We start from the raw sequence: 13336 nt of genomic DNA on the forward strand, positions 1-13336 counted from the left end.
TATTTTTATATATATATATATATAATATAGAGCCAAGATCTTAACTTATTCACTTTGTGTCTAAGTATATTGGATTTTTGTATATACTCATTTTTGTCTGCTAAAATACTAACTGTCATCTTCAGGAAAAAGTTTGGGAAAAAATTCTGCTTGCATACCCTTTTTTCTGTCATTTGTCTTCCACATTTTATTAGGGACATCTGTATAAACATCCAGGATCTTTGAATTTTCTTAAATTGCATCTGCTTATTATCCTTCTGGACTCAACCTCTATTTGTGACATCACAAATAATTACTGTTCAGATGATGATCATAATGTGTAAAACAAAAAAAAAATCCACAAAGACAAATTGTAGGCAGGGATCACAGAACATGAACTAACTAAACGAAAGAGATGCTGACCTAAAAACATATGTCGTAAAAAAACCACCATGGAAAATAAAGACAAATATTATTATCTAAGCACCCTAAAAATATAATTAGAAGTATTCCATCAAGTCATTGGATTTTTAACCTTATTAAATTATTCCTCCTGACATACATTTTTAAAGTATGATTTTGCTACAATATTCTTAAATTTGATATAATCACTAAAATTAGTATACATTTAAGGGTAGAACATTTTAATAATTAACTTATAAGGAAGGCAACACCATCGGAAAACAGCATCAGAAAACTACAAGAGCCCATATATCCTTTAGTTAAATTTAATTTGTCAGAAGTTATCTATTTACAAGCAGTGTGCATTGTAACAATTTCTATTAATAAAGTCACTCAAATCTTCTAAAATATTAACTGGCTGCATAGCACATTTGACATTATTGCCTATACTGAAGAGGGAAAACAAAATGATTTACAATAAATTTTGGCTGATATGGGTTCTGAAGGGTTCATGTGTTGAACTCTCCTTTTAAAACAAATCACCTAAATTTTTTTTCAGAGCCTAATTTAGTTGTATATTTCTCACCATTTCATTACAACAATCACAACACAGACATTTTAATAGAAAAAACAAAACATGTATCGCACACAGTATCAAAAAAACAAAACAAACAGGAGCACTAAATGGAATAAAGTGTTTCCTTTCCCCAGTTTTACATTCTGAACAGTGATTCCATGAAGATATTTTATTCAAAAACGTAATACACTGATTTTGTTCCACACTTGTGACAAGAAGGCCTGAGTTGGTGGGGAAAGGAACAGTCAAAAAAAGCCTGAGAGGGGGGAAAAAGCTCATTTAATTAATTTACAATAATTTACAGCTCTTTTTTGTAAAAAGGCATTACAATTGATCACAAACAGGAGAAATCCTGGCTATTTTACAGTTCTTGGTACAGAATTTAAATATTCAAGCTTGTGATGAAAAGCGGCAAGGTGGTCGCAGTGTACAATGTAAACAAGTAGCTTTGGAAAGTGAACAAGGTCTTTGAGAGTTCTTTACTAAGAAAAATAAAACAAAATAAAACCCAAACGCCTCATTCCTTCCTGATACACTATCACAGGTCAGTGTGTAAGAGTTCATTTACAAACATAATTTAAACTGTATTCAGCCTAAAAGCACTTTGACATGAAGAGTTTTATAGTAAGATCCAGTCTGAATGGGGCAGTGTTGAGGTCCCTGTAAAAGTAAACATCTTCCATTTCTTAAAAAAAGTGCCACAACATTTGCAGCACAGTGCAGCATAAACTTTAAATACAAAAATATTTTTTTCTTCTGTTGGGATAATAGACCTTGCATCCTGGAAAGAAGTAACAATACTGCTACTGATAGAATATCCAGTCCATGTCTTTCAAGTCATGTAAGGCAATTACTGTGTTAGTTTACTGTATATGGCTAAAAGAAGGTCCAGAAAATGTTAGTCTTTGTTATGTTTTCCGGCTACTCCATGTATGTTCAGGTGTACTTTTGTGATCTGCTGAGTGTTCAAAGGGAGATCTGTGTCCTAAGGGAGACCTTGAGCCATAAGGAGACCTCTGATCTAGTGGTGACCTTGGACCACTACTGGAAGCTCTATGGTCCATCTGCCAGTCTGAGTGGTATCTATAGTCCCTGGAAGATTTATGATGGCTGTAGTCTGAACTGGATCGGTGATCTGAGTGTATCCGGTGGTCTGAATGGGAACGGTGATCTGAATGAGACCGACTGTCTTTTAAATTTCCTTCCAGGCTTGACCTGTGATCTCTACTCCTGTGGTCATCCAGCTTTCTATGTTTACTATCACTGTAGTATCTGAAAGATAAGATAAATTGTTATTTTGGTAACAGTAATAAAACCAAAGGTTAAAATGGTGGCAACCTAGCAGAATTACTTTAAGAGCACATTCTTTTAAATTCTGCACTATACACAAAAATGAAGCTTTGGTGCTCAGAAACTTGGCTATTCTTGTGTTTGTCAAAGGGAGCATGGATATAAAAAACACAGATGAGATATATACTTTGTCAAATTCAATTAGAAAAAATGAAAGTGTTATAAAATTAAGAGATTCCAAAGAGCCTGGTAACCATGTTTCGTTCCATGCTCTCATGCCCCATCATCACTGACGGCTTATTTGTCCAGTGTTACTGAAATACGTCTACCTCTTACGATATCAGAATATCAATTTTTTCCTCCCATCCAACACAATTTCCTTCATTTTGATTACCTATTACTTCCTGTCTTATGTTATCTTCTGCTTTTTTTTTAGGGTCAGAATATTCACTTATCAGAACTTTCTATTCCTTGAACTGACCTCAAATCTTACCTTTATTGCTATTTATGATAAGTTTATAGTAGAACATAATGTGCTAGGTATTTGTCCAAAAGAAAAGAAGACAAAGTCTTTGAAGAAAGGAGCTCACAATCTAAGACAGAGAGGTATGGGGAAGTAGTACAGAGGGAAAGGATTTGTATATGTAGATGCACAGGGGGATGGAGGTATCCAGTTTACTGGTTTGATCCTGAAATAACTAGTTTCAAAATGCTGCATCTTGGCAAAATAAGGTCAGTCTCTCTCTCTCACACACACACACACACACACACACACACACACACACACACACACTCTTCAAGAGGGATTTAAATGCACAGAGGGTAGATGGTCCTGTAGATGAACTCAGGAGAGGCATTACATTATTGGGTAAGTGTGGAAGAAAGCACATTTTAATTATAGCACAGTATTCTAATCAACTGAATTTGAGTTTCACTAAGTTTCTGAAATCTTTGTATGTGAAAACATGTTGGATAAGTATCTACAATGACCTAACAAACTGGCAACTTGTTTTTGGTATGAACCACCTACTTAACTGAAATACAATTAAAAAATCCCCAGAAACAATACCACCAACAACAAAACAAAACATCCCTCCCCCAGATTTCTATGGATTAACAATAAAACTCACCTGCTGTCCTGTTTGTAGTGATCCCAATCCCTGTGATCTTTTCCATTGCTGAAGGCAGAATAGGGCCTTTTCCTAGAGTCGCTTTTTTTGTAAGCATCTCCCTGATGTCTGTCTTTGTGATGATCGTGGTATTGTGACAAATGTCTGTCAGAGGAATAACTGTCCCTGCTACTGTCATCATGGTTTGTATTCTCTTTCAGTCTTTCCACGTCTGCTTAATAAAATAGATAGCTATGACAAATATGCATTTCTGTTAATTTCATAAACTACAAAACTTCTAGTTGAAAAGTATGAAAGGATTATTGTACAGGACAACACTTCAACTTCTTAGATTTAACTGTGTGAGAGAAATACAATGATTTCTAACAGAAGCTGACAATGGGAGCAAAAATGTGTGAACTGAGAGAAGTGGGGGGTGAATAGGCAGAAACAAGAGTAGAAACGCAGGGTGGAATTTAGAGGTATAGAGATTATGTAGGATTTAGAATGAATTGATGAAAAGTTCAATTTGATTAATTAAAGCACAGGAACCCAAAAAAGTGTTTCAATGAGAGGTCAGTGTGGGTAATGTTGCCTTTACCAGCGGAATGTTGAACAGTAGTAGGGGGAGCAGAGAAAGTTATAGTATTCAAGGTGAGAAATGTCCAAGGCATGGACAAAAGTTTTAGTTGTGCAACTAATGAAACAATGGCATTTTAGTGTAATTCAGAGGAAGTAGTACCATGGCTTCCTGATTGGATGTATATATGAAAGAGGAAACACAAGAGTCAAATATTGTATTGTGGATGCAAGCTCATGAGAGTGGGAGGATAATGTCACTGTCAATGACAAAAGGCACATATTGCATCCTACACTATAGACTGCTGGTCCCTGCTTTAAATGAAGACCTTAGAATCCATGATAGTGATTACAACAGCAGCAAGAAAACAAAAAACAAAACAAAGAAAAAAACCCCGCTGAAACTAGTCATCAAGTGTTTCTCTTTCTTAACATAATTAAACACAAGTGTATTTTCAAACATGTTCTACTAAAAAGGATTGCCAAATAGCAAATTATTGTTAAAAACACTAGCTGCAGTTGGATTTGTGCTTGACTTAGTTTCATCAACAAAAGTATGTATGCTGGGGCTCACTAAGTAAATCTATCCCTCTGTAGGGACAAGTTCACTTAGTGCTAGGAGGAGTTTTAGAAGGTTTCAGAGTTATTGAAGTTTATTTCATTTCAAATACCCTACTCAAAAACATTTCAACACACCACCACGCAGAACATCTTACCTGGATTTCTAATCACATGTGTGTTCACATTGCTGCTGATGTTCTGATCATTGTGTTGCTAAAAGAAATAAATACAACATTGCTAAACATGGCGTTGCTAAATCTCAAAATTACAAATAGTAAGTGCTAAAACATTCCATCTGATCAAAAAGGTGACATTATTAAGACACAAAAATATATCCTCTAAATCAGACATTTTCATTTGTACAAGGTAAATTCAGAGTCCATTAACACTTTATCCTTAAGTTTTAATACTTTTAAAAAAATCTTTTCAGAACGTCTCTAAATATAAAACAATATATTACCTGAGATTCCTGGCGTTTTTTGATTGCGTGTTTATATAGTTTGTGCAGCTTTCTGGCATCAAATTCTGTAAACTTTGACACAAAAATCCACAAATTTCTAGAGAAAGGAAAATTAAAAAAAAAAAAAGACAGGTTAGCCTTCCTGCGTGCACTGGTTTTCCTTTATGCTACTTTGTATACAATGGGCCTGATTCACCATTGTGATATTTCAGTGCCACACTGGTGTAACTACATTGAAGTCAATGGAGTTGTACTGCAGTGGTGAATCAGCTCCCATCACATGAGAAGGTAGCATATCTAGCAATACAAGAAATAATTTTGCATAATTCTCGGAAGATATAAAGCACTAATGTACTTAAAGCTACACATGTATTATTAATTCCTCTCTTTCTTTACTGCTGTGTAATGTTTATAATAATTAGTTTATAATGCAGATATGACCATGAAGATGTAACTGACATCAGTGAAAACTCTGCTAATTAAGGGTAGGATGGACCTGCCTTTACAATAGGAGTTGAGTACTCAATTCTCTTAAGAGAAACAACATGGGTGAGGTAATATCTTTTGATGGATCAATTGTTAGTGTTGGACAAACTTCTGAGTGTTGATCTCTTCTTCAAGGTCAAAAAGCCCCCTCTTTTTTGAAAATCCCCTCTAAAATGGAAACTCAATGGTGTAACTTCCAAGATTTTTCCCCCCAGTGCAAGACTTTTGTGCTACATGCCTAATTTCCTGAAAATAGCAGAGGCAGATAGGATGCATCCATATGATTCCAAGGGTTGGTCATGTATCATCTATTGCCTTGAAACCAGATGAATTTTCACAAATGAGTAATCACAAAGATACTAGTGGAAATGAATCCTAATTCATTTTCTGGAAGTTTGTCCAGACTGGGAGAGGGAACAAGTGGTGGGAGGTCCCAGGTGGGGAACAAAGTCCTTGAAATTTCAGGCCCCTATTGATTCAAGAGAGAGTGGAAAAGAGAAATTTCCCTGGTGCTGTCCCCAATTTAACTTTAAAAGCCAGGATTGCAGTATAGAATGTGGACGCTTGAAGTGCCACTTTGATTTTCACGGTTGAAAGAGAAATTTGAAAGAGAGGGTGGAAGTGGCAAGGATAAGCCTGGAACTACTCGGAACTACCTAACACTATTTGGAAGGAAGTAATGAGGTGCAGCCCAAGTTCTTGGGTTGTGGAGAGGCCATTATATTTACTCACACAGTGGCTGTGCAAACTCTGGCTTCTTTTTCGCCATACATAGGGCACTGAGAGACAAACTACACCAATATCCGATTGGACAAACAGCATGCTAAAGATAATTATTCCCTACAGTTCTCAGAGATTCCATGTATGACCAATTATACAAGTGTAATTAAACACAGCTATTGTATATACTTAAATAAAGCTCTTAGGCCAAAGTAGTAATAATAAATCATTTGCCAGGAAAGAGCAAAGTTTAAGTGTACTGAAGAAGTAGTAAACTAAGCACTGAAGATGTGTTTTGAAACCCTATGAGAACATCAATGAATGCTTTGTGGTTTGTTTTCAGCACAACATCAGCAAACTTCACAAGTACAATGTCTTCTCCAGAACTGAGAGTTCGAAACTGACAGAAATCACTCTAGTTCAGTGGTTCCCAAACTTTAACAGCCTGCGAACCCCTTTCACTAAATTGTGAAATCTCGTGAACCCCCTCCTAAAAAAGAATATTTCCAGGGATTTAAGTTTAAATTTCCTCTGCACTCCGTGGGGCTCCCACTGCTGGACCCCATTGACTGCCCTGCAACTGGGTCCCACCTGCTACCTCCAATGCCCGGGGTCCTCTGGCCGCCATTAGTGAAATTTTTCTGGTGAACCCCCTGTAACATTCTGCAAACCCCAGTTTGGGAACCACTGCTTTAGTTAATAGAAACAGTGATGGATTTTTCCCTTTCATTCATGAAAAATGTAGGATTACTTACTTCCTCCACTGCTTAATTTGTTCCGGATTTGTGTACTCTTTTAGACATTCAGTGATGTGATCCCCAATTTTGATCAGACACTGTCTAGTATGCTCCAGCTGTTCCCTTTCCGAAAGACCTTTTTCTGGTCTATCCAGCTGTTTCAGCGCTGCTTTGACAGGCCTCATTCTTTCTTTGCACTGTAAAGTGGAAAAAGGAATATAAGTCAGGAAGGAGTGGGGGGAAAAAAGCTAAATTCTACAACATGACCCACCTTACTACTGTGATATTTACACAGGCAAAGACAGTGCTACTCTAAGCCAAATGAATCATCAAGCCTCTGGCTCACAGCTCCTAAAATTCTTTTACACTACAGGTTTCCTTTGGAAAAGTAATAATTTAACCCGCTGCGATATTAGCTCCTATATGAAAACATTAGATTGTATTTAAGATTTAAGAAAATACTAATTTACATGGTAAGATTTTCTTAGAAATAGGATATTAGAAACAGATACGATGACTCTAGGTATTATAATTCTAATGTCTTTTTTTTTTTTTCTGACCTTTCAGCACAAATACACAATACAAGACCTGTGTTACTTTCAAGAAACTTGTATACAAATTCAGTGTCAACCATAAATGACAGTATTCAATAAATTTAGAATACATGAATCCTAAAACAATTGGAGCCTAGAGGCCAAGTGACATTCCACTGGGGAGAGAATCTGCATTCCTTTCCTTCTCTTGTTTGGGAGTGGGTTCCCTACCCTTCAGAAAAATCTCTGCAGCTCTCTCTCAGACAATCTTGCCAGTGGATTGATCCCTCTGAATGAAGCCAAGACTACCAAGGAGATGCTGGTATGGACAGACAGATGAAACTCAGTTCAAGTTTTCCTTGCATGGGGAAGAGTGGAAGAGGCTGGCTCTCCTTGACTCATATCCAGCCCTCCCAAACACCCATTTCTTCATGAACCAGTGGAAAAAAGGGGCTATTAGGCTCTGCTTGTACCTATCTTGATTCTCTAAGTGAAAAGAGAGAAGGGGGTAGAAGAGGACAGACTGAACTGTAATATCTTATAGTGGAAGTGATGCTTTCAGTAGGTGAATAGGAGAAATTGTCAAAAGCAGGGCCTGATTGGACTTTGTAGATAAGCTCCTGCCTGGTTCACTGATATTAGAAGGTCTTCTGGAGAGACTGCAGCAAAAGTGCTATGATTTCCATCACAACTTTGTCTCTTTCATCAACCTGTTCAGTGTCTTGAGCACTAAAAGCACCTGGACCACTCTCTTATTGTTTTCTTATTATGATGAATATGGGGAAGAGTATATTTTTTAAAAAACTCACACGGCCAGAGCATTCAACAAATACTCTTTATTCAGCCATTTGTAAGCACTGAGAGAATAACAGGATAATAAGCAATAGCCAGCATAGATTTGTCAAGAACTACATTGTGCTGAACCACAATAAGTCCCTTTTTTGACAGGGTTACTGGCCTAGTGAATGGAGGGGAAGCTCATACATGATAAATCTTGTTTTTATAAGGTTTTTGACATATTCCCATATGATATTCCCATAAGAAAACTAGGGCAATGTGGTCTACATGAAATTGCTATTAAATTCTGATTGAAAGACTGTACTCAAAGAGTAGTTATCAATGGTTCACTGTCCATCTGGGAGGATGTATTTAGTGGGGCCCCACAAAGATCAGTCCTGGGCTCGTATTACTAATATTTTCATTAATAATTTAGATAACAGAGTTGAGGGTATGCTTATAATATTTGTGGATGACATCAGGCTAGGAAGAATTACATGTACTTTGGAGGACAAGATTAGAATTCAAAACGACCTTGACAAATTGGAGAAATGGTCTGAAATCAACAAGATGAAATTCAATAAAGAGAAGCGTGAAGTACAGTAGATTTCGCTTATCAGCAACCTCTCTGTGGCCAGCAAAAAGTTGCCATTATCTGGCAGTTGCCAATAAGCAGAAGGCAGGTTTACAAGGCTGCAGCTGGAGAAGGAAGTGCTGGGATGTCGCTTCCCTAGCTACAAATCTTCTTGTGGCCAGGGCAGCCAGTGGGAAGAAGGGACTGAAGCCCAGATTCCGGGGCTTTCTATATGAAACGGGGGGTGCTGAGGGATCACAGAGCTGTACACCACCTTTCCCTACACTCTCCAGTGACTGGGGCTCACCATTTCCGAGTGATTTCTTCCCTGCATGCAGTCACCGACAAGGCAGAGCCAGGAGAGTCAGGGAGTGGTCTGACATCCAAGCTACAGCCCTCTCCACATTAGTGCCCTGCCCACAGCCTCCCCTCCGAGCCCACAGCCTTGACCTCATGCAGGTCCCCATGCACAAGTAGGTTTGTGGGGCTGCAGTCCCAAAAAGAAGCACTGAGACATGCTGAGCACTGGTCAAAGGCAGCTTTGTGGGGCTACAGCTGATGCCTCTCTTCCAAAAAATGTTGTTAACCTGTTAATAAGCTGTGTGCTGATGCAAACATCTGAAGCCCCATAATATTAAAGGCAGTGAGAAGGGATTGGTTCCTGGCAACATGTTGCTATTAACTGGAAGTTGTTAATATCCAGGTTGCTATTAAGTGGAATCTCCTGGATTCAATGTACAAGGAAAAAAAAACAAACAAATGCATAAATACACAGTGGGAAATAACTGTCAAGGTGGTAGCACTGTTGAAAAGGATCTGGGGGATTATAATTGATCACAAATTGAGTATGAGCCAACTACATGAAAAAAGCTAATATTCTGGTGTGTATTAATAGAAGGATCATATTTAAGACACAAGCGGTAATTACCCCACACCACTTAGTGTGGTGTCCAGAACACCTGTGCTAAGAAAGATATGACCAAATTAAGGAGAGCAACAAAAATGACAGAAGGTTTAGAAAAACTTACCTGTCAGAAAAGATTGAAAAAACTGGGCATGTTTAGTCTTGAGGAAAAAAAGACCCAAGGGGGGAGTTGATTTTCTTGTTACCTATCTCTCTTATGGTTCTCAACTTTGAGTTAAACCAATCTGGATTCCTTTAGATTCAGTGGGCCCAATTCAACAGGAATGTAAAATTGGTTAGTAAATTGGGTATGGATGTTAGTCAATCAAAGTCTGCACAGGTACAATATATACAGTGAGAGCAAAAAAAAAAAAGATGTAAATCATCTCTGTATCTGACATGTTGTGCTACACCCAGACGGAAAATTCAATTGAGGGAGTCTAGGCAGTCTGAGAACTCCATGTTGCCTAAGGTAATCTGTCACAACCTTCCGCATTAACATTTTCTATTAAGGTAAGATGAGAAACCGAGTGACAGTCAGCATGATAGTCAGTGTTAAGAAATGCTTCTTGAGCATGAACCTGACTGCTGGTTTGAATGAACATGGCATATTGTGTCTCAGTATGCATGTTTTATGGCCAAACAATGGCCCCAGTATATGCATCCCTCTTGAACACAGACAGGCCCATCTTATAGATTGCAGGCCACAGCTCCCTCAGCATAGGCACAACCTCAATGATCAAGACAAGACGAAACAAAAGATGAAATATTACATTCGTACATTCCTCTCACAGACCAACAACAAGGATCCTCACACAGACCTACAACAATCCAAACTAATTCTAACCTATCTTGTCTGTGAAGCACACAGATCTCAGGATTTCACATTTTTAAATGTTATATGTTGTTGGGCATATGCATATCAAATGACCTGTGAAGAGATCAGAGCATTATTTAGGCACCATGATATCACTGGGTGATCATTGTCATAATGTTTTCATAGGACCTCACTAAAAAGGAGAGTGCATATTCAATATGTAACTCAGAAGTGCAAGCACACATCTGAAAAAGAAGCTATTGGGCTTGTGCATAAATTTTGTAATGTTTGTCTGCATGAAGACAGAACTGAACCTTTTATATATATCTCGCCCACACTTTTGGTGCGCTATTCTGAGACCTCACTGACAATGGATCAAGTGCCACAATGGCTAGGCACATTGACATTAACTGAGCACATGGAAGCAATTTTAATTCAGAACGTCATACTTTCTGTGTTAAAAATCAGCATTAAGATAGCAATAAGGAACTTACTACACTGAATGTCTTCTGATCCAGTTCTTCAGATTCTTCAGATATAGGAACTGGGTCACTAATTGCAGTAATATGGACTGGAGTATCTGCTGATGTAGCTTTCTTGGTTTTGTCTTTGTTGTCAGATTTGACTTCATTTATCTATAAATAAAATATTAAAATAGATCTGAAAAGGGAATTGCAGTTTAGGTCTACAATTACACTATCTTACTACACATATTTACCATTCACATATATTTAATTTTTTCTTTCGTTTTTTTGCCTAGGGATGTGGAAAGAGAGGGGGAAAAGGAGTGTGAAAGTTTCTTATCCCACTTGCACTTTCAGCCAGCGAAACTAGGTGGCAGTAACAATAACAGAGCACTACAGTGATCTGAAATGCCTTTCTACCTCAAAATCAACCTGTGCCTTTTTTTTAAAAAAATTGTATTTTATAATATACTGAAGTCTAATTACCTTCTCTTCCTTTGCTTCTTTTTCTTTCTGTGTGGACTCCTTTACTTTGCTTTCTCTCTTTTCTTTCATATCTTTTTCCTTTAATTCTTTCTTATCCTCTTTTTCTTTTTTCTCCCTTTTCAGTTCCCTCTTATTTTCCTTTTCTTTTATTTCTCTCTTTTCTTCTACCTCCTTCTTTATACCAATATCTGGTTCAGATTTTTCATCATTTTCTTTTTCTGCTTTTATTTTTTTATTTGGATGTTTCACTGAAGCGATCTCATCCTGCAATATTTAAGTATAGGCATCACATTGAAAACTCAATTCCTAGCTTTAAAAATTTTACAGTAGTCAGATTAAAAATAATACCATTCTTCCTCTAAGTGTGATTTAATATCTATAAAGTGCAGCTAAATCACACAGTGATAATGTAAAAACCAATTACAATTCTGAAGTTTAATAGGCATGTGCCAGAGAACATTGAATTGGTCAATGCCAACTTTATGGGAACACAAGGGTATCACATTCTAAAAGTTTTATTGAGAAGGAAATAGAAAAGTCAGTTGGGCAGTCTCGTGGATCCTTTGCTTGGAATGGAGGTGAAGAAGCTTATCTGGGGAGTGGACTGAAGATTCATTATTTAGCTTTAGGATTCCATTGCTCCTCCCAGAAAATAATTTAGCAGGTTAAGCTTCTGAGGCTACGCAATAGCATGACTGTAGTCTAAAATATCAAGGCTGATTGGAGGAGGAGAAAAACAAGCTTTACACATGGTCTTAGTGGTTGTTTATAATCAAAAGGGAATACATACAGGAATTCTTAACTAAAATTAAGTATTGATCCTTATAGTAAAGAAAACCAAGATGATTTACATCCGGTTCCGTTTTTGTTGTTGTATTTGTATGTATTCCTGATCTACACAAGAGAGTTGTACTGGTTTAACAAATTCTTTTTTTAAAACCAGTTTAGTTTAATTTATAGAAACCCGACGTGGATGCTCTTATTTCAGTTTAAAGGTGGCTTATTTTAGTTTAGTTTAAAACAATTCCTAATCTACTGAAGTTAAACGAAAATAAGCCTGACTCAAACCAAAATGACTTGCACCAGTTTATCCCATAAATGCACCAGTTTATCTCAATATTGGTTTAAAAATCACATCTTTAAACATGTGCAAAAAGGCCTTAGACCTTAAATACATTTTATCTTTTTTTATTGCTTTTCATGATACATTAAAAACAAATGGTAGCAAGGAAGCCTGGAGGTAGGGAAGGTATGTGTGAGAGAAGTTACTTAATCTTGCTGTGCCTTGCTTTTTCCAACCAATAAATGGAGAAAGCATTACTCAATATCATTTGAACATTTGACTGAAAATGATTCAAGTGCTAAAACTGGCTGTCTTTGAGGATTTGGTTCAGGCACCGACAAATAACTGTTAAAAAAAAGGTTTCAGAGTAACAGCCGTGTTAGTCTGTATTCGCAAAAAGAAAAGGAGTACTTGTGGCACCTTAGAGACTAACCAATTTATTTGAGCATGAGCTTTCGTGAGCTACAGCTCACTTCACTTCACTTCGTGGAAACCACAGCATGCATCTGATGAAGTGAGCTGTAGCTCACGAAAGCTCATGCTCAAATAAATTGGTTAGTCTCTAAGGTGCCACAAGTCCTCCTTTTCTTTTTGTTAAAAAAAAGTTCCACCTGAAGAATCAGTACAGCTAGTAATGATGCCCTAGGCACAAAGCAGTACAGCTTTATCTATAGCTCCAATGCTGGATTAGTATTTCTAGCAAATTTGAAGTCATGGGTGGGAAACCTATGAAATCACAATGTCATTTTCCAGACTATAATCACACTATTATGTAAGAATTCAGAATCCCACACTTTATTATGTAAGAACTTAGAATA

General features: G+C 37.2%; 1 protein-coding gene across 2 annotated transcripts in view; it reads right to left on the reverse strand.

Moving 5' to 3' along the window:
* Positions 1-675: 675 nt before the first annotated feature.
* Positions 676-13336, reverse strand: part of CHD1 (chromodomain helicase DNA binding protein 1) — a 91362-nt gene continuing 78701 nt past the window's right edge. For both annotated transcript variants that reach the window (XM_084627976.1, XM_084627977.1), the window contains 7 exons: positions 11456-11719; positions 11000-11140; positions 6919-7097; positions 4958-5054; positions 4653-4710; positions 3379-3589; positions 676-2230 (listed from right to left, as the gene is read on the reverse strand). In XM_084627976.1, the coding sequence (XP_084484102.1) occupies positions 1867-2230; positions 3379-3589; positions 4653-4710; positions 4958-5054; positions 6919-7097; positions 11000-11140; positions 11456-11719 (1314 nt within the window). In that variant the 3' untranslated portion in view covers positions 676-1866. The remainder of the gene's footprint in view (positions 2231-3378; positions 3590-4652; positions 4711-4957; positions 5055-6918; positions 7098-10999; positions 11141-11455; positions 11720-13336) is intronic.

This window comes from Lepidochelys olivacea, assembly GCF_965140295.1.
Source record: "Lepidochelys olivacea isolate rLepOli2 genome assembly, chromosome: 5".
NCBI lineage: Eukaryota > Metazoa > Chordata > Testudines > Cheloniidae > Lepidochelys > Lepidochelys olivacea.